At 39.4% G+C, this 23,008-nt stretch overlaps 1 protein-coding gene across 2 annotated transcripts; it reads left to right on the top strand.

The window, feature by feature from the left end:
- The first annotated feature begins 1,049 nt into the window (after window positions 1–1,049).
- On the top strand, window positions 1,050–20,628 carry LOC120463132 (protein FAM110A). Of its 2 annotated transcripts, none has more exons than XM_039651981.2 (2): window positions 1,050–1,203; window positions 17,173–20,628. In XM_039651981.2, the coding sequence occupies exon 2, from the start codon at window positions 17,680–17,682 to the stop codon at window positions 19,024–19,026; it is 1,347 nt and encodes a 448-aa protein (XP_039507915.2). In that variant the 5' UTR covers window positions 1,050–1,203; window positions 17,173–17,679; the 3' UTR covers window positions 19,027–20,628. The 2 variants fall into 2 exon arrangements, with proteins under 2 accessions (XP_039507915.2, XP_039507914.2); XM_039651980.2 differs by lacking the exon at window positions 1,050–1,203 and adding an exon at window positions 7,775–7,922.
- Window positions 20,629–23,008: the final 2,380 nt, after the last annotated feature.

Raw genomic sequence — 23,008 nt, 5'->3', positions numbered from 1 at the left:
CACAATTGCATCTCAATAGCACCTAAAGATAACAAAGAGTGAAAGGCTACTTTGTAAGTAAATTAAATCACTTTGAATTCACCTTCTGCTACTTTAGTTTATCAGTTGCTTCATTGTATACGCAGACGAGAACAAACACAGTACTAGTGAATCTGTGCCAGTTACTGAATTAACACCATCCCCCCATAACAGCCCTGTCTGGTGCTGGCTGGGCCCATAGACTGGCTGGTCCTCAACCATTTTTTTACAGTCTCACCACATGATGTAGTCTAACAACTGCTTTATTTAATAAAATCACAAATGAAGGTTCCTCCGCTAATTAATAAATATTTCTGTAGTTGTAAACCATCACATCATACTATATAGTTTGCTCTTGCCTTAGCCTACTGAGCAGTAAAAAAATAATTTTAAATAAATTTTTAAAAAGTAAAGTATATATATATATATATATATATATATATATATATATATATATAGGCCAGATTTTAAATAAACACGTTTAATTTATAGGGTATATGGCATTGCTGACATACAACATAACCCACAAATCACTTTAGAAAAAGGTTACATTGTTACCTGCCTCGACAGAATTGAAGTAAAAGTGAGCAAATGTATATGCCAGAATAAAACCAAAATATTTAAGGTATATAACATTGTTTTAAAACCTGATTTATTATCAGTTACTGTGAGATTTGAAACGAGGCAAACAATTACGTAATTTGTATCACATTCATTGAGGGGCGGTTACTATGGAAACCATCCTGCGTTTTCCAAACTGGGAAGCAACCAATGGCGGGATTCGGCTCATACCATTATTTGCAGGATTGGGGGTGTTCACACGGTGTGCATACATCCTGACCCGCTTTCTCGTCCTGCTTTTTTAAATGTATGTTATATTTTAAGAAGATGTTTAGGAAAAATAAACACATTTGTGTAGTAAATTAAAGCATACATTACCGCTGAAGTTCTATTTTCAACCACAATGACATTGCCCCCTTATATCATTTGGTTTGATAATGGTATATTCCCCGCAGAAATTCAATTCGCTATCAGTTCACTCACTGTTCATGAAAATGAAGCTACTCTCACTTTTTGTCTGTCTCAAAGACATTTCAGATATTAACTAAATTCATACGCTACAATCCAGTTTGAAATTCACCTGTTTGATGTTTACTATGGAAACGCTACAGTGTCGCTTCTGAGGTGAGTGATACATGAATAAATGGATTATTCACAAGAAGACTGAATGACAATTTATGCTAGTCAAATGATCGTTTTTTATGTAATATTCGAAGTAAAAATGAGGCAAACTAATGCTGAAAATACAGTCTGTTTAATCTTTAGGTTTAGTGGATTTCTCGCATGATGTTGACAAAGTATTAAACTCATAGTCTTATTTAAAAATATTATAGATAATCATTCAGTTTTACTAATTCTCATATCAGTGAATGGAATCAGGATATTTGTTCGTTTGAATCGGTTCAACAATGATCTGATGAATCGTTCAATGATTCGTGCAAAGTCTTTTCCAGCAAAATGATTTGTTAATTTTAATATTGATTATTGTAAATGCAGATGATATTTGTAATCTTGCCGACTATGAACTGAGATATATTAGTACAATTTTTGATAACGTCGTTTTGCCACTTCGAGATTCCAGGGACCGCGTGATGACGTAAATAAAAGAATCACTGAATCTTTTGCTTTAAAATTAACTGTTCGAAAGAACCGACTCGAAGCACTTTATTGCAGGATGTCAGTGTTGCAGCCGAACTAGGCTTAGTTTGAAAATGAATGTGTAGTCTTGTTAAAAGTGGAGCCCAAGGGCGAGTCCCGGGGTGAAGGTTTACCACTCACATTATGTGAGAGTGATTTGATCTTGATTGTAGCACTGCTCATTGAAGAAACTATATAGCTTCACAGAAGTAGAAGTGACCGGTGTTTCGTTTGGACTATTTTTGGACCAAACTTGACTACTAGATTGTGGTAGTAGGGCTTGTTTGAAAAAAAAAAATGCTTGTTCGTCTGCGTGTTTTAGTCACCAAGCCAAGCGAAACAGATCATATAAAATCATATAAGATCATTTAAGAAGACATATTGCCATTGTCTTGTTTTAATGTACACATACTCTTTATAATGTTTTGACCTGATTCCACTGCAAAGGAAATTGAAACGGGATTAGTTTAGGCTGAGAGTATGTTTTTGTCATTCCCTGTTAGTTGATAGCCTGGGCGTTATCATTCCGTGTCTGTCTAAATACTGAATTGCATCATGTTGACCTTTTTGTACAAGATAAGTCTTAAAGTATATGAATAAAAAACATGAACAGCTATTCATGTATAATTGGACTAGTGCTTCTTTTTGCCCCTCTTTTAGTATTATTACTAAAATTTTAATTTTAGAAAATTAGAAAGTAATTTCCATCATCTGCACAGTCCGCAATTTTTTGTTTGTGCATAGTTCCTAATCAAGTCATTTGAGTGCTCACTAGGCAGTGAGCATGCAGTGAATGCATGCATTGATTTTTTTTAATTACTGTTAAGTAAAGTTTAGTATGCATGTAGTTTGTGTATTCTCTGTTTCTTCCGAAGCAAAGTCTGTTTTTCTCAAACCATACACACAAACACATACACAACCTCAACCACAGACTAGCCACTAGGTCCTAAGCCAGTTAGTTTGCAAACCATGAAGAAGAACCACAGTCTCTCTCTCAGGGATTGTTGACAGTCTGACTGCCTCAAGGCTCCAGTGAAATGATCATATGCTCAGTAGAGTTGAGAGGATTAGAGAGAGTATCTGAGACATTTTGGGTCCTCAGAGTGATCTCATAAAATTTCCTAAAACCATAAAATGTTTCTGATAGTTTGAAAAAGGCATAAAGCATATAGCGCAAGTTCTGGCAGGTCACATAGCTCGCATCAGCTGACTCTCAGCTGATCCACGTCTACCTATAGGAATACGACATCTACTGTATACGTATATACGCTCCTTCAGTATTATCAGCAGCTATCGTGTTTCTCAGGAGCTCCTCCATCCCCAGCTCCTCCTCTCGCCCAGTCAGGATTTGGCATTCTGATTCCCCATGAATCAGACTAAAGTTCTCTAATCACATTGTACATTAAAATGAATGGATGATATCTGCGACACATTCATGTTGCTTCTGTCCTGTTTACCGTAAGGGAGGTTATTGCTGCTCTCCTGCTCTTAGCTGTGCTGCATGGATGCACAGGGAGTTCTCACCCAGAACAGAACTATAGCGCCAATCATCGTATTTGACGATAGTGAATCTTGAATCTTGGTGATTTCTTTTGGAAAAGTGTTTCAATTAGTGAATATGTTGAATAGGTGTCACTCAGTTAGTAGTTGATGTGTTGTTAAAGGGACACTTCACCCCACTTTGCATTAAGCTTTGTATTTTTATAAACAGAAACCCAGTCATATTTTAGAAACCCTGTCATGGTCATGGTTTATTCCCTTGTTTTTGTCCTTGGAACTTTTTTCATAGGAACTTTTTTTTTTTGCCCCAGACCGCTTGCTTACTGCTTTACACTGCGTACCAAAGTACCGGTCCGGGGCGGGAAGATTATGTAGTGACGTTGAACTGTGTGCGACTGCTCCTCCCAGTCCTGCGGTGGAAACGCGGCTTATGGTTATTATGGACTTCAGAAAGGGTTGACAACAAATATGTAGCCTATATTTTATATATTAACTGCTATTGTAAACCCAAATAGTGTCTATTGTTGACTTTTTTTTATAATTAAATGCTTCAAACTGCAAGGTAAAGGGCATCTGCTAAATTAATAAATGTAAATACATTATTTTATTAAAAAAAAAAACATCCTGACATTCTGAGCATTGAAATTACAGGAAGATAAAATTCTGGCATGCTCAACAAATATGATCAACCATACAAACAGTTAAAAAAAGTGTGTTATATTTATCTCTGGATGATGCTTTTGACCCATAAGAAGTATGCCACATCAACCGCCCACATGCATTTACTAAATACAGCTTCCACAAGTTTGGACTTCAGAACGTGACCAAGCTTTTCCCTTTTCCTCACACACTCTTCTTAATCTTCTTTTTTTCTCTCTCTGAGGAATGTGAGTTGGCTCTTTCCAGCCTCTCCTTAGAAAACTGCCCTCCCAAGATAAACAGCGCTAGTCCAGCCAGCCCTCCGCCCTTCCCAGAGTGCTGTGTTTTCCCTCCAGCTCATGAGAGCGTGGGGATCTCCACCCCTGTGTGGCACTGGGACTGAGAGTTCCCTAACCCCTGATCCCCCCTTTCTCTATGCATTGATAGGCTGGGCTCAGGTGCTTTTGTGTTTGCATAAGCTCTCCAAATATGGTAATTGACTTGGTTGGCGTCAGTGCTCAAATTGAGGGGTTGGGGGATCGGTTTTATTATTTTAATAAAAATAATAATGACAAATCTTTTTAAATGCATGCTATGGATACGGTACATTTCGTGAATTATTTACAATTTAAAATAATAATAATACAATAAATATCATTTATTTCTGTGATTAAAGATTAATTTTCATCATCATTACTCCAGTCTTTACGAGACTACCGATTCAATTTCAGCACTGGTTGGCGTCTATAACAACTATTTTTCAGTGAGTGAAGCAGGTGCTATTTCAGACAATCCATTCAATGTCGCCCACTTATAACCAGGCCTACACCGAATTCAGCAGAATACACTTTCCATATATCTGCAAAAAATGGCTCAGATTCTGTCAGGACCTGCTTTTAATCCCACTTTTGAATTCAGAGGGAATTGGACTGGTATCTGTCTCTGTTTAAGCCTTTGATAAAGAATGTAACCCACATGCAAATTTGAACCGCTTATTCAAATGCAGCTAACTATGTACTGTAAACAGTTTGTTATGGTAGGTGACCTCACCTCACTCATTTTCATCACTGTTTGATTAATCAGTTGATCAGGCATGTTTATGTTCACACTTCACAGAGGGGTGTGTACACGTATTTGTGACGATTTAGTGGTGTGAAAGCCCGTTTGGACGTGTCTGTGTGCAATATGAGTTGTAAAAGGAGATGTTCGTATTTGACCCTTTGAGAGTGTGTGTGTGTTGCTCCGATTCTACAGTGTGGCCTGTGATCTTCAGAATGAAAGATGGGTAGGAGTCGTTATCCTGCACTGCTTCATAATCCTCTCTTTCAAAGACACTGGCATTCTTCAGAGGCTCAGACGAGCACCCAAACAGATCAGTGCTGACAGCATTACCAATGTGGCACACAGGGCAGCCAGGCTCTTAAACATTTGCTTTGATCCTGCAGCATAAGCAGCGTTCATGTAAACACTTCAGGAACTTGGTTAGAGGATGAAGTTACGACGTAAAGGTATAAGATCAGAGGTCTTCATATTATCTGCATGGAGTTTGGAGATATATATAGAAGTAGAAAAAGAAATCTGCAGACATAAGAAGAACTCAATGGTCATTTACTTTTGTTGGTAAAAGTGCTGCATTCAAACAATAATTACATAACATGATTACCTAGTGTAGCCTATGACTATGTCAACAATTCAAAAGTGTTAACATGGAGGTCTCAATTTATTTTAATTTTGTCTATTTTGCATTGAGGAGACAGAGACAGAGACTGAAACTAGGACTGCAGAATCAGATATACAAACCGTAAACAAAACAGCACGAGCGCTTGCTTACCATTTTGAATATCAATCGTGCTGACCACTTTCTTCATTTCAGACGGCTAATAATGAAAATATTTGTGAATTGAAATGCTCTGATAAAGTGACGTAAAATTACGACAGCCTTAGGCCATGTGTCCACCAAAGCGTTTTTCCACGCACCTGTTTTCAATGGGAGCGCGGCCTTTTTTAAACGCCATGAGCGTAATGAGGCTCTGAGCGTTTTTTTTTTCACACTGAAGTGCTTTTACTGCGCTTTTACTGGTCGCCGGGAGTTGAAAAATGTTCAACTTTGGATAGTAGTGCTCATCACTGTCACTTTTTGCCCAGCCATCCAATCACAGTGGATGAGGGGCGGGCTAATACCACACCGACCAACTGTCACAACATTATTTCTGTACAACGACATCAACCAGCAGAGCTAACCGAACAAAATGGATGAAAATTATTTCTTTTTAGTATGAAACAAATTATCTGCGAAATCAGTTTCAAGTAAACTGTGCTGCGGATATTCTGTATCATAGCAACGAAACGTCTCAACGGAAGAAACGCTGCGCTGCCAAAACGCTCTCAAGCGCCCAAAGCTCGGCGTCTTCAGCAGAGCGTCTGGCGTTTTCAGCTACCTCAAAACGCTTTGGTGGACACACGACCTTAGTATAAGATGTATATATACTGCATTTCAATTAAAATGTATTATAAATTATTTAATTATCATATTCAGGGTATGTGTTGCAACAAAAATCCTTGTTGCTCATCATCTTCTTTATCACACTATCACTGTTTTCAGTGAATGTTGTTTATAGACAGTAAAATGTTGCAACACCTTGAGTTTACCCTGCTATATTTTCACAAGCCAGGGGTGCACATCTGTCGCAAATGTGACATGCGACTCAATCTGCACATACGCTTCAGGTACCTGTATAGATGTTTTTCACACACGTCTGATTTTATCTATTAAATTACACACAACAATTTACCGTCATTCTTTCATTAACACCCCTATATTTCAGACTTTTGGTAGCATCGATTTTGGTGATTCACTTCCCTAAAAAACAGACAGAGCACCAGCCATTCCCATAGAGATCTGTTACCATAGCCACAGGCACACATTCTGTGGGTATTGTGTTTAGGTTGGGACTCAGGTATGCCCCCATGGCATGAGTGTTGGTTTCAAAGGGAGAGGAATGGGATAAGAATCCACACCTGTACTTGACTGAATGAATAGAGGAGGAGCTTTTATGGTCAGACTTGTTTATTTGTTGTGCATCTGGATGACAGATGTTATCTGTTTTCAGGAGAACATTTACCTTCACGAAATGGTGGTCTGCCAAACCAAACTTCATTCAACCACTCCTTAAATAATCTGGTTAATCATACTTAAAAAATGGACATGTAGAGTCTCCGAAGTTAGTTTAAGGTGTGTTACACTGGTGTGTAAATGAAAATGAAGTGTTGTTTCACAACTTTCATTTTTTTCTGCCCTTCCGAGTTGGATATAGTCCACTCCCTGCTTTTACGGGATGAACTTGTTTTTGAGGGCAATGCTCAACCCAGACTAATATTCTGAGATCTGAGAAACCACAAATTCTTCTTAGCAGTCTGCTTCCAGGAACAAAAACAGACATACTAGATGATTCTCTCCAGTCTTTCTCAGGTAATTCCTTTGAGGCCTTCCTGAAATTGTCCAACCTAATGATGGGATATCCTTATGGCCACCACTGCTCGTCGTCGTTCTTTTTTCTGGACCACTCTGGAACTTTGATGAAGCCGACAGACACTCTTATATCACTTCCTCTCGTAGTCTAGGTAGAATGTGGGAAAAGATTATTAAGAAGTGTTTTGGGAAATGACTGCCACAAATATCCTGGAGGTGATCTCCAATCGGAAGCAAAAGCTCCAATGGGAAACCACTCGAGTTGAGACCAAGAATAGGCAAAGGATTTGTGGTGGAAATATGGTGGAAGCGCGTACTGTGGTGCATGAATGAATTCATTTGGTCATGTGTCCGTAGGGAAGTGTCGTGCTTCCTACTTGTATTTCTCCACCCCTGCTCTGTCTCAAAGAGTTGGCTGGGAGGAGCTATCTAGGAAAGAGGGAGGAGGAGAAGTATTTGAGTTGTCATCTCAGTCGCGCTCACACACACAGACTCACACAAGCATTCACTGGAGCGCTGTTGACTCTGCTGATCTCCGTTCTTCAAAAGGGTCTGCAGCTTGAGAGCTTCGTCCTGCTGTCGGAAAACACTTGCCCCGGTAAGTTAAGCGACTCGTAACAGAGATGGTACAGTAATATATTTACTAGTGGACTTGTCTAATTCTTTCTCAAGTTAGTTTGTGTTGACTGTGAGTGAGATATCTGTAGAACTCTGGTGTTGTATTAGTTATTTTTTTAATCTCTGTCTTCTTAAGATTTTATTATCATCAATTGTATTGGCAATAACAGTGAAACTCGTGTATAAGACTTGTCCTCTCATTTCATCATTATTTATGAAGGATGTGAGTCTCTAATGAGTCTAATTTGAGCGTGCTGGGACTGGAATGATTACCTAGGCTAGTACGTAATGGTTGTTTATATGGGATCTGTAAGAATCGTCTTGTAAGAAAAGTGTATGGGTGATTGAGTTCAGGTTTTAAGCTAATAAAATACAGATAAACTCCAGGTATTTTCCCATCTCATTAGGGCTTTTATTATATTAGTTAAAACAGTGAATGATAGTCGCTTTGAGCTCAGTTGTTAGATTGAGTTGGTTTTTGTGGGTGCTAAATGTTGTTTTGTGACATTGTTAGGAATACACCAAAATTAAAATTCTGGTGGGTATATTTATTTATAAAGCTGATAATTATTTTAGTTGTTTGATATATTGGGTGATATTAAAACTGTAACTATTTATTTATTTATTTATAGTATTTTTTTTATAAATAAAATAAAACATTAAATGCATTTTAAATAATACTATTTAATGTAGGAATCATAAGATTATTAGTAAAATGTTTTTACATTATTATCAATACAAATATTTTCATGTTATGGCCAATAACCATTAAATCGCAGATATTAAAAGTCTAAACTACTTTGTTAAAATAAAAAACACTAAAGATGATCTGCAAGTAGGCATCACAGCATTTTTATGTGCAGTATAAAAAAATTTACTGAAGGTTACATTTAACAATGTTATTAAATTTTAAGTGATTTTACGGATTAACTTTAAGTGAGCTTTAGATCACAGCAAAAGCTGTCTAAATGTAAAAATAGAGGAAAGGAGCATGCTAAATTAAAAATCCAACATTGAACAAAAACGTGATCTGATATATTGTGCATCCCTAAGATGGATGAGTGTGTGTAAAAACAAAATTTTGAGGTATTTCTGTGTCATATTGCCTGCATATATTCATAGAGAAAAAGATCTCTATCTACCTCCCTCTCTGAAACCATTAACATTCCTGCCTTGGTTATTGGTCAAACTGGGTTAATAGGTGATCTCTGCTTATGTATGTTTAGAGGCTGTGTTTGTGTTGTGCTCTAGTTTTTGTAAACGTAGTTATGTGTGTGTGTGTGTGTGTGTGTGTGTGTGTGTCACTGACTGTGGGAAAGCGGAATTGGTAGCTGCGGTGGAAGAAGGTAAAAACAACACTCGGGGCTGAGGCTTAAACCATCTCATCTTTGTGATTACACACGCTGTGTCCACACGTATGCTTTTGTGTGTCTGTTTCTCTGTTGGCAGACACCTAGGCTGTAATTCTGTGCAGATGCGAGTGTGTATGTTTAGTGAGTGACATATATCTGCATTACTTTGTCAGGCCTGAGGCAGGCCACAGGGTCAGGGTCCATTTAAAGGACCTGGGGGTCATGGATTCCTGAGATGAGTCTGACATGGACAAGGTTGCCACGGTTGTAATTAGGCGATGATCAGGCCATTTTGCTTGATCGGTATGACAGCAAGTTGCATCTCTCTTTTCACCCCTGACAGACAGTGCTGTGATGATGTTGCCAAGGCAATTGAACAGTCCTGGAATAAGAGTTTAAAGTGTCCTCTGATGCCACAGTGTCCTTCCTTAAATGTGCAGCTGGTACTGCAGAGCTTCATCTGGGGGAAACGGTAAATCACTAATAATCGTGTAAGTGACAGATCACCCAGGCCTCTGGGGTCAGATACGTCTGTGCTGCCTGCGTTTAACCCTGATCTGAAAACTCCTGGGATCTATTTGATCTAGTTTTCTTTGTTTTGACGTTTTAAAGTGATGGACGAAGGGAAATGTGGAGAATCTATCTATGGTAACATGACGGACAGACGGACTTTATGCTCTCATCTGATTATCTTATTATAGTCAACATGAGAGATGGAGGAATAGACCGATCACATTCTCTGCTTGTTTCCTTTCTAACACGCCTCTGTGCCACATAACCATTATTATGTTATCCTACTATGTAAGTTAGTTTTTCTACTAATGATAAATTGGTATTTGGGGCAAGCCAATTATTAATTTTAACTTAAAGGGATAGTTCTTATTTAAATGGTTTTATCATTTACTCAATAATTGTTTCAAACCTGTATGAGTTTCTTTCTTCTGTTGAACACAAAAGAAGATATTTTAAAGAATGTTGGTAATAAAACTGTTGACTGTAGCCACTGACTTCCTTAGGAAAGAAAATACAATGGAAATCAATGGGGACTGTCAACATTCTTCAAAATATCTTTTTGTTTTTTTTGTTTTGTTCAACAGAAACTCAAGTTAGGTTTGGAACAACATGAGGGCCAGCAAATTATGATTTTTTTAGAATAACTATCCCTTTACTAACCTTATGTTCATCTGTTTTAAGATTATCCATATTGGATTTCAGGATTTGTCTCTTTCTTTTTGTATTATTAATAAATCGACATCCCCAAAATTATATAAATATTACAGAAAAGATATACTATATATAAAGGTGTATAAATTTTTTTTTAAGATAAAGCAAATATTTGATTAATAAATAGGAGTATTCATCATTATAAATAAAATCATTTTTAAATGAAATAATATTAAGGCTGCAACAATTAATAAATAAAATAATGTGTGTTTTTCTTTTAATATGACTTTTAATACAGTTATTTTAAACTGATTTTTTTGCTTCAGATCTGCTGACAAACTGTTGTTGTTTTTTTTAATAACGTAAGGTGCAAAAAAAGTCACATAATGTATAACAGCCTATATACTTTCACTATATTTGTTGTCAACCTTCAAATTTTGCACAATTGTTGGACACTGGAAAAGCATTACATCTGATTAACCAAAGAAATACTTGACAGATTAATTGATAACCAAAATAATTGTTAGGCACAGGCACATCCCTATATATTATTTACATTTGTATATTGATTATAAATCTAAAAATGCTATAATCATTATTTTAAAAAAAACAGAAGTCTGTTATGCCCCCATTTAGTAAACTGTGAGTGATAGAAATGGCACTAAGGGCAACTGTATTTACATCTCTTAAGAGATCCACATGTTGGCTGTTATAATAAATTGAAGATGGTTGAGGATGATGATATTATTCAATGTTAGTATTCTGGTCTCGCTGTGGGACGTTTAGTACAATACCAGGCTCTGTCTATGATGTTGTGTTGAGAGGTCATCCTGGCCTGCTGTGGACGGAGGGGAAACAGCTGTGCTGTGCTTTGCCACACATTGAGAAGAGAAGGCTGTTTAAAACTCTTTATAACCGGCTGTTCCCTCGCCGATAGAGCTTTGTGGTGGTTCTGGATGGAGGCAGTGTGAAAGGTTATCAGGCTAAAGGCTTGAATCCTCTGGGGTGTATTTATCACGGTCGCTGAGGTGAGTTGAGTGACTCTGTCAGTGCAGTAAAAGCCGTCTTGGAAAACCCCTGGGAATGATGCTAGTTAGCTTGTACTTACACCTAACACCTACAGTGTAGTGCAAGAGGTCAAATCTTTAAGTGAACAGTCCCACAAACGAGGTTCATCTGTCGGCCACATTCAAACAAAGCTGTTACTGCTGAAACAAGCCATTCTCAATAAATGAATTGAGAACCGTCACACAAAAGCACTATGAATATATAACTACTTATTGCTGAATAGGGGGGCTCATCCAAAAGTCATCTTATCTGACTCTCCTTATCTGTTGAGGTGATATTTGCCTCACCGTGACTCTTTAAACACACGGTTGTGATGGTCTCCGCCCGAGTTGGATTTACACATTCCTTCTCTCTTTTCCAACTTCCTCTCATGTCAGCAGGATGGCTCATGTTACCAGTGGCAGTTTGGAGGGATTCCTGGATTGCGTCATTACTCACTGACGTCAGATCTTTTGCACCCAATCCTTGCTCAATATCTGAGAAGATTCATAGGAAATTTCCAGAATATTGACGCGTTAAATCAATGATGAAAAGCATGTAGTGTCAGCCTGTGAGGAACGGTAACATAACTCTAACAGGTGACTCAGCCTCAGAGTGAATCCCTTCGGGCTGCTAGGAGCAGGGAATGTTGTTTTTGATCTGTTTAGAGCTGTCAGCTTCTCCATTTCTGAAATTTGGTCACCCAGTGACAAAAGTGTGAAAATTATTGAATTAATCTGAATTCAATACAAAGCAATATATTTTGAGTCCTTCATTAAAAACAGATGGAAAAATATGATTTCATCTTGTTTTTAAAGCAAATTTTGCTTTAAAAAAGTTCAAAACCCTTAAACCCAAGTTCTATAACACATGTGCTATGATCATGATGCCTCAAATTGTGGAGTTTGTTGTGGAAAAAATGTGATGTCATGTTTCTAGCTAAATTTGTCCTATTTCCTACCTGGAAGATGATAAAACGTGAATCACAGAGATTGGGCTTTTTTTATTTGAGTCAGTAAGCAGACTGATCTCATGAAATTGCGTATGTATGACACAAGCCAATTCGTATTTCCATTTTTGGCATGCTATCAACACGCATAATCGCTTTTCAGCGTGTTTATGAATGCCATTGACTTAACGTTACATTACTGTATATATAAATCTATGACCTACCCCAACCCCGTCCCTAAATCTACCCGTCACTGGGGTTAATAGCATTTATGAGTCTTCCCCTACCATCCTAGGAAAAAATATCGCTCCCCAGATGTAGATCTACATTTTGCCTTGTTCTGCTCGGACATTTAACAGCGTGTACACACGGAATCACTCGGACATTAATGGCGTAGACATACGCGGATAGCTCAAAATGCGTATAGATAACACACCACTTGACTTGAAAGTGGCATGTATGTTTACGCAAAAGTCATGATGTCATGTTGCAGTAAGCTACCTAGCAACCCCCCAGAACACCCTAGCATCCACATAGTAAGTAATAGACTGAAGAAGTCTTTGAACACCATAGCAACACCTTGACATTGGGATGATGAGATATTCTTTGGCAAGCACCACTCAAGTTATCTTTAGAAATTAACTTAATTTCTTTGGTCTTCTTGTATTACACGCCTTTTTAATATTAAAGACTTCTCCTTTAAAATATAACTATTTATTAACTATCCCACTCTTTATCTGTTTTTCAGATATCTATCCTGATCCACATCTTTCTCTTTCTCTCCCTCACTCTTTCATTTTCTATTCCTTCCTTTTTTTTATTTTCCCTTCTCACGTGTATCTCTCATGTTGGGCCTGCAGCAGTAATTGATAGATATCCTTAAAGTAGCAGATCCCTTTCAGTCACGCAGAATTCCCCTCTAATTACATTGCGGAGTTTCTTTTTAGCCGAAATTAGTGAGGTCAATTTGTACGTTGTCCCTACAGCTGTAGACCGCCGCTCCAATGGTTTATAGGAATAGCTTATTTGCATCACATTTTCCTCTGTGTAGTGTACTGTCATTAAGTCATAAACACTAATAAAATTAACATTGGAAATCATACATCCATTTGAGTTTAAAAACACCCACAAAAACATCACTGTTAGATGTTCTAGCCATTAGCAAACATTTTCCATTCACGTTTTCGCAGCCCAACCAACAGTCCAGTACACCACTAAACACTGTGGGGAACATTACATCAGCCCTTAAAAATCAAGACCAAGATCTTTATTTTGTGCCCAGAAAGGTTTGCTTTGGAGATGCCTGTGCGTTTCTGTGGTTGTGGCAGTCTGCTGTGGGTGTGTATGGCTCTAAGTGTGTGTATTCCTGGCTCTCTCCACGTCCTCAGTGTTCCGGGTCCAGTTGGCTCAGTGCTGAAATGCTTCTGTTATCTCAATCAGTTCACACCACGCTTGTGCCCAAAGCTGTGGGCTGTTTGTGCCACCCTCGCTGCTGTGGCCCTCACATTCCACTGCGTGTCTGCTTCTGTTAGGGGATATTATTTTACAGAAGTAAACACTTTAATGGTTTTTTTGGGATCACTGTGTGCTGTAAGATGAATGTGCATGGACCAAGTATATCATTGCTGTAAACAGTGTTTCTCAGCTGTCAGGTTGCAACCCAAATTTGGGAACCAAGTTCTGCTTATTACAGTCTGCACAGGGGAACTGTATTTTTTTTACTCATTCAAAGATGTACAATATCGGTACCGGTACCCATGTTCTTGGCCCAGCACTCTTGATTTAATAACACTGCTAAATATTATCTTTAGCAAATTTTTCATAAAAGTTCATATAATATGATGCCTGAATTCATTTGTAGCATTTAAATAGACTTTTAGTGTATATTTGTTTTAACAAATGGCAAATTACCTTTTTAATATCGCCAAATTATCTGACAGCCATACAATGAAAATACTGGTATCTGATGACTTAACAAGCCTAGAATTTCTGCTAGCTCTCATTGTTTATCCTTATTTGTTATCCACATGCTTGTGGCCTAGGGATGCACCGAAATTCTGGGCCGAAACCAAAAATTCTAGATGCTCTAGAAAAACCAAGTAAACAAAATATTAATAATAAAAAATAAATTATATAAATATTTTATATTTAAATGTATTAATTTAAATTAGCTAATTGCAAACAGAAACAAGTATACTGCTACATAGAAATTTCATGTCGGCGCATTATTTGAGCGATTACTTTTCAGTGATGACAGCAAGGGTGAGAATGAAACTTTCTGGCCAAAAAACGAAATGAAAATGCCATTTTGGCAGGTGAAATTCATCCCTTGTGATCTATGCTCCCTCTCTGTGAAAGCGCTTTCCTCTATGTTGGTGTCTGGTAAAGGCCAGAGTAGCACTGGTGAACACAAAAATGTGAAGGGGAAGGAATGATGATCCATTTTGGCTTTTGGACACTAGAGCTGCCTCACCCTTAGCAGCATAGCAGGATCCTGAGCAACTGTGCTTTCTATTAAAAGCTTGGCCATTGAGAGACAGCTGTGTATGCGTGCGTGTGTGTGTGTGTAGATCATCATCTACATGCACCACAGATTTTGACCTGGATAAACATTTATTCCATTACTCTGTCCATAAGCCTCTTATAAGACACAATAACCGATAGAAGCATGCCAAGCATGTTTAAATGGTTCTGTTTCCATAGTAATGGAAACACCACAACACTACACATTTCTCAATGCCAGTGCTACTGCTAACCTACTTTTAACTTACCTGTCACTCTGCTGTTTCAGTCTTGTAGCCACGTATGAGATTGAGTAAATGAGTTCAAAAACCACAATGGAATTATTAGTAGGAACAGTTACAGTGTTTAATCTTGTATCCAAAGCTAATCACCCTGCAGGGTCTTTTCGACAGGGGCCCATTTAACAAAATTTAGTTCAGGCCAGGGCCCCCAAGAGTGTAGGACCAGCACTTTTATTCTTCTAGCTTCTAGTCAACTATAGCCAAAGTGCAGTAAACAGTCAGCTTATTGAAAATTTAATGTATAGGAGGCATGCTGCAAAAAATGTTTAGTTCATGGCATGCATCAACTGAAAACAGCATAAACTAAACTAAAAGATCGATTCTTGGGATTTAAGAATTGATATTGGTTCATCAAAATGAGAATTTGAGGAAAAAAAATCGAGTAATAAATATTTTTTTTACCCAGCCCGAATAATTATCATAACATTAAAGTTGAATCACCACTTGAAACCTGTTTTACTTGCATAATGTGAGAAAAACATGAGGGATTTTAAAGAGAAAAATATAGAGCATGAATAAATTTGAAACAATAGCTTTATGTGAGACTATCCATTAGCCTGTGTAGCCTAAGTGACGGCAGCAGAAAAGGAAAGCCGTTTCAAAGGAAGAGCAAGCTACTACATTTTGACAATTTACAAAGCCACACAATTTTACTATGTGGAAGAACATGCACCGATAAAATGTTCACAATAATACCAGGTAGCAGGAATGTTGGAAATAATTGCAGTGTAAACCAATGAGCTCATTTAAGCAATTGAGGCTATTTATTGTTCAGTCTGTTGGGCGAATGTCAGTAAGGTTATTAGCAGTTTTCTCTAAAGACGTTTCACACTGTTCTGTAATTAGAGTTCAAGACTATATTTAGGTTTTAAAGTGAACTGTTGCTTGGTAAGAGAATATGTCTATCTTTCTATTGTACTAAGTCTATTCTATCTTATTAGCGAAAGAAAGGGAGGGGGAGCGTAACGAGGATGAGGGCCCAGACACAAAGTCATGCTATAAAAAGATTAATTAAAAATCTGTATTTGACTATAATGCTGATGATGGCAAGAAATGGCGAGGAACGAGCCTTTCAGCGCTCTTGATGATGTAATCCAAACCTTTAATGCAGTAACAAAAAGGAGAATGTGGAAGGGAAAAATTGCCTTCACTGTTCACTCCCCTGACACTGAGGATCAAGAGAATATGAAAGCATTATAAGTTGTGAAGGCAGAGAGTGAGATTTGAGAGCAACCCTCTTGTCTGTGTATAGTATGACAGTAAGAGGGTTTTACTTCATTATATGAAACTAGCTTGTCTGTGGATGCTCATGAGTGTTTCAGACAGATTTAAATAAGTCTTGGCTTATGTCTAGTCTGAGAATATAAAACATGATAATCTGCCTATAATGTAACTAAAGACACTACACAAAGTGCCTTTGTGCACTTATGAACACTGAACAAGTGGAAAGCAGGACATTTAAATATTTTCATAAAACACTACTGTTTGATGTAATTGAATGCTAAAGATTGCAGCTGTTCTTTAGCTCTGCTCTTTTCTTTTTTTGTTTCTTTTCAAAGAATCACATTTGAATGAAAATTCTGTAGGAGTGTTTGTTGTGAGTGGGGGGAAGGGTGCAATTGGTCAGAGTTCCAACCCTCGGCCAATCAGGGATCATCTGCTGGCTTACTCCTTTCTCCTCCTCTTGTGCTTGCAACACTTTTCTCTTTCCTGATTGGCTGTTCACACATGCAGCTTCTGGAGGCTTTAAGAGTGTAATGGGAGGGGCCAGACAGTGCATTAAAACCAAACGTCTGCCCCCATTCGCTCCAGAGTACTCCAGTATCTGTTATGTGTGGAGCAGAGGGAGTGAAAGGAGGTCCTCTCTTTGCCTACCCATGTCTGACAGCATCTTTCTCTCTCTCCTTCCTCCAGGAAAACAGTGCAGGATTACAAGAATAAGAGTTTCAGGTTTTCGAGGAGTGTTTTACAAGTCTGAAACATCTGGAGATTGAAAGGAAAGGACTGAGCCACTGTGGTTCACCAGAACTATTCTGCTAACCTTTCAGCTGCGAAGAGCTCACTTCAGGATCTGCCTGTCCTGGTGGGTCACTCAGCCGGACTGATGTGGAATGCAACCCTTTATGACCCCATCTCATGGGCCTCTATTCAATGAACCGGACTCGGGAGAGAGCAGATAATAGAGGCAAGAGGCCGGCACACAAAAAGAGTGAAGTAACAGCAGCAGGAGTGTTCAGACTGGTAAGAAAGTTAAAGGGGTCATTGAAGGTGGGAAAACAGAGCTTAAAATACAAAGGAGAAGGGATAAAGAGACCAGTAACTGCAAAAGTCTTTCTTGGGACTGCAAGACATTCTTGATCACAAAGAAAGCTTTGACCCTTAGTCATTTCACCTCTCAAATTAATCCCACTGCTACCCATCATGCCAGTGGAGACCCTCCGTCCTACAGATGGCCGTCTTACTGGGGGTCCCTTCACCTCTGCCATGCCTTTCCGTATCCTCAATAAAGGCCCTGACTACTTCCGCAGAGCGCCTGAGACAGGAACACGGAAGCTGAGTGCAGTTGAGCGCCTGGAAGCGGACAAGGCCAAGTATGTAAAGAGTCAGCAAGTTGCACTCACTAGACAAGAACCTGTAAAACCCCCAATCATCCGCAAACCACTGTTATCACCAAGCATGATGATGCAGTGCAGAATAAACACTCCACCAGCGAGGAAGATTACCCGGCGGCTACTTGAGGCAGAGAACGGACCGGACCATGGCATAAGCAGAGGACCACAACTCAACCTGGAAGTACTGAATAATCTAATCAATGTCTGCGATGGGCCACTTGCATCCTCCCCTACCCCTTCCTCTCCTTCTCCCTCAGGATCCTCTCCCTCTTCTGGAGGTCACAGTGTTGGTAGTGGACAATCTGCAGAACCTCAGCACTATTCCAACTTCAAAACACGCCTTGCCTCAACGCCCAACTCCTCTCGCACCTCATCTCCTCTTAACAATCAATCCTTACCTGCAGAACCCAGCCGAAGGCCGCCTCCGGTCCCAGCCAGAGCTCCCAGATTGGTCCCACAAGGTAGTTACGGACCGCCCAACTCTGTAACTGTGCGGCGAGTGGATGTGCGGCCACAGGCTGAGGTCAGAAAACCTAAAAGATTGCCTCTACAACTCAAACCTAGACAAACCCAAGCAGCACAACCCCAGATTGCCCAGCCACAGGCGCCTTCCACACCTCCTGCTCAGCTGCAACCTTCGGCAGCACACCCTCCATCCCCCTTCATACCCACCAGCCCGCTGTTTCTGCGACCTGGCATTCTACCCCCGGCTTCCCCCGCTTTCACCCGCCTTTCTTCAGCCAGCTCTCGAGGGTCACGTCCAGGTTCAAGCCGGAAGCACCCCTCCCTCCATCGGTCCAAGTCAGACTTGAGCGACCGCTACTCTCGGGCTACAGCTGACCTGGAGCGTTTCTTCAACTACTGTGGGCTGGACCCAGGTGAGGTGGAAGGAATGGGTGGCGTGGAGCGTTTCGCCCGGGCCAATTCGGACATTGTTTCAGTCTCCAAGCTCCGCAGCGTCAGTACGTCTAGCTCAGAGTGCAGGGATGGTGGGGATGGACTGCAAGGGGAAGAGGAAGACGACGATGGGCCCATCAAGCCCAGTGAGCGGGTTCCTTACGGCATCTCAGTCATCGAGAGGAATGCACGCGTCATTAAGTGGCTCTACGGTATCCGACAAGCACGGGATGCCTCACAAAACATCTCCAATGTCTAGGAGTTTCTCTCTGGCTGTCTACCAACCCAGGACTACCAGACATAGACAATATAAATGGAACAGAGACTTGTTATAGCATCCAGTTGATGTCTATCACACACCTAATATTTATTACGCTCTTGTTTGAAGGCTCTTTGTATTTGCCTTACTAAAAGGATAATGTTCATGATGTTTGTTACATAGAATTTACATGGACATCCTGTTGTTTTTCGAGTGTCTGATACATCCGTACATCCAAATGCGGAATACTACAGACTCTCAGCACTGTGACTTTGATACATTTTGATTTTAAGCAATAAGACTAATGCTAAAGGCACTAAAAGTGATTGAATGGATGAGGATATGAATGAAGAAGGTAGCAGTCGATCTGCTGTGCTGGTGCTGTTCAGGTACAAAGTCTTTATTAAACAGCAGTACTGTGGTACCCGTGGCCTAAGCTAATTCCTCTAGGAACCTTTGTTTATAGTATTGGAAATGAAGCAGGTACTTTCTAGTTTTAGAAATCTTTGCATTGGTCAAGAATTGAAGAATGGTTGAAGCTATTTAGGACGCTTGTGTTTATGAGGTCATCATTTGGTGTCGATTGTAGTAAGACCTCAGGGATATGTTTAATAAGCCACAACTAGAACAGACACTGCATAGTCCTACCAGTTCACGCATATAGAAACTGAGATTCACACAAACCCCTGCTCGCTGTTCACACACTTTTGCTCCATAGGTGTCAAATTCACAAGTGCGTCAGATGTTTGGTGTAGATGTTTTTGAAGGCAAGACTATGATACTGTGAAGAATTCAGAGCTTCCACAGAGGCACTGCTCCTCTGCAAACATGGCTGATAGACTGTTATTGTTGAATATAAGTTTTGTCATTCAAAATATAAGCATGTGAGAGCCTCTTGTCAGCATGCACATGTGGATGTACAGCTGTATTATGTGGCAAAGCACAGTAGCACGATGTGCACTCCAACATGCATTCCAAAACATGGACATACATTCCATTCATCTTAATGTTTATGTATGATTTGTGTGGGTTTTGTTTGTTTGTGACTGTTCCTTCTGCCTGTTTCTATGTTTTGGAGAGGTTATGTTGTGTAAGACAGGTAAAGTGTGAGAACGGACAGAACTGAAAGTGTGTGTTTGGCTCAATACTCTCAGTGGAATTAAAGCTGTTAACTCTGTTAACTGAGTTTTTCCATTTTAAAGTAAAAAGAGTAAGCCTTACAAATTATTTTGATGGAATTAGATTGAATATGTGCACATAGACAAGTCATGAGGCTACACAAATGTTTACTTTTGGTTGACAGCTTTTGCTTTATTAAAAGCATAATAATCAAGATTATTTTTTTCATTGAATTGTGCAATCTAAATATAGCCATAAATGCATGAAAAGGGAACACAAAGCATTTGAATACATTCAAATACATTGCTCTGCAGCACATTCAGAAATAATACACACAAAGATACAAACCCTCAAACAGTAGTTCTTAAAGTTGGAGGGTAACATGGTGGATCTGCTCGTTCTCTGAAGTTTACAGTTGACTCGGAAAGAGTCAAATGCAAAACCGGTCTTTTGAAGATGTCAATAAAGAGATGATGTTTTTGAAAACAAGCTGTGATTTCCTTTTTTTCTGTATGATTTGAATAGTTTAAAACTAATCTAAATGATCTACTGGAAAATACATTTTAATTAAGGGTGCAGCACTTTTAAAAGCCACTTTACATGAAGAACCAGTTGAAGACGTCATTCTGAGTATGTTTACTGTGTTCCTTAAGACAAAGTGTTGAATATAAAGATGGCATACATTCCAAAGCAACACTGCATCCCATTGTATGGACAAATTTCCACAGAAGAAAGAGGCAACAGGGAACGACACGAGGGTGATCTATTCAAGGCCTGATATCTCTGCTTTCAAATTGATTAAATATTGTAAAATATTGTGCCCTGAGGTTGAGTCTGAGGCGGTGTCACAGAAGCAGCCTGTTGCCGCAGTCACCTGTGAATTATGTCTAACCTTGAGCAGACATGCAAAGAATTACGGCCAGGGAGAGAGGGGGATGTGACCGTGTAAGAAGATGAAGTGGGTGTGATTAACAGCATCTTCTGCTGGCCAATTAGTTTTTATTGAAGAACCTCTCATTTTAATGCAGGAAAATGAAACTGGTGGAAGAGCGAATAAGATTTATGGCAATGCTGTTCCCTAAAGAGGTAGTTGTGAGGTGTATTTATCTCTGCAGTAAACTCATGTAGACAATTGAGAGTGCGAGTGAACTAGAGACGCTAAGGGAGGAGTACACTCACTGTATTTACTGACACACCAGATGCTTCATTCAGAAACGCACACAAAAGTACAGTAAACACTTCTGCACCTGCGAGCCTCCGGCACTATATTTTAATTTCCACTTCTGGATAATGACTGGAAAAAAATTGTTCAGTTGTTGCTGTTTCATAAGAATTTCTTGATGAGGCTGACTGTGTTTTTCACTAGTAAGCATTTCTAGTGTTCATTATAGTCCCCTGCTTTTATTTATATTACAGTGAGTTTAAACAATACAGCAATTAGATTGGTGTGTGTGTGTGTGCAGTTTTTTGGAAGTGTGCACCAGTAAGGCTGTAAATGTTTTCAGGGGCGTTTTAAATCAAATATAAAAAATGTGAATTACTTTGAATGTATATAAAACACATTAGAAAAACAATAGTCTCCCAAATGTAACAGTTTCACTTTGAACAATGACTACGTTTACATGCAGCCAATAACCCATTCAAAACCGGTATATTACCAATAACCCGGTTGCGAACGACCATAAACACCGGCAAAACCCCGAATATGCTCTTATCTCAGAATTTAAAAACCGGGATATTATACCTGGGGTACCCCTTTTCTAACCCGAATTTTTGGTCATGTAAACGCGTATCGGCATATATCTCCAATAGTGATTTGTGTTCTGCGCATGTTCTATTCGCAAGGAATCGGTCTTTTGAGTAGAGAAACTTCTCGGCGTGCAGTATACCGGAAGTAAACATGGCGAGACCAGGCGAGACACAGCGCATCATACTTTTGGAGCGAGGTCAGTAACCAGCATCAAAGCACAAACAAAAGTGATCGCTATCTGCTCCGAACTATTCGTACTATACTATTCGCGTGCTGTTGTCGTTGTTGTCTTAAAAGAATCGGAAATGACGCATAGTTTGTCCGTACGTCTAGACCTCTAGACGCTAACCGCGCGTCGCCGTTTACATCGGGATATTGCAATTCCATGTAAACAGGAGAAACTCTCTCTGCTCACGCATGTAAACTGGTTATTCCTAATGTTTCAGAAACCGACCTTAACCCGACCATAACCCGAAAATTGGCTGCATGTAAACGTAGTTGATTGTCATCAATGTTGATGTGCATTCACTGTAGCTTTATAGGTTTATTTTTCGGCTGTTGACTGGCTTTACTTATATGCTGATGTTGTGTGTGTTGTAAAGATCTCGTCATCTTTGTAGTTTATTGGTTGTTGTCGCCATTATTGAAGTTAATATGTTGCTCCTACTTAAATAGGTGTTTTTTTTTTTTATTTCACTACAGAATTATTATTATTTACAGTGGGCATGTGGTGTGTGTTGATGTAAATCACAAAGCACAGCAGCCGCAATGTGTGTCACTGCCTGACCCGTGGGCTCACTCACAGGCGGTCGGGAGGGGGGATGTGGTCGTAAGCTGATTAGATGCACAGGGCAGATGGGTCTGTGTGTATGAATCTGGATGTGAAGTGTGTTGAGTATTGGTGAGTCTCCTCTCACCAGCCTCAATTGCAATGAGCTGAAGCCACTTAACCCTCACTACTCATCTGCTTAGAAACCAGACTGTCAGCAGCTGAATTTGAGGAGATAAGCTGTACAGATCAATGTCAGTTACTGCTAGTCCTAAGCATCAGAATATATTGCTGGTTTTAAAGACTAGAAAACTAAAATTGCAGCCCTCTTGGATTAGAGTCCT

Source organism: Pimephales promelas, chromosome 20 (genome assembly GCF_988280905.1).
Source record: "Pimephales promelas chromosome 20, fPimPro1.hap1.1, whole genome shotgun sequence".
Taxonomy (NCBI): domain Eukaryota; kingdom Metazoa; phylum Chordata; class Actinopteri; order Cypriniformes; family Leuciscidae; genus Pimephales; species Pimephales promelas.
The sequence above is the reverse complement of the archived record's forward strand: the minus strand, read 5'-3'. Positions and strand labels throughout refer to the sequence as shown.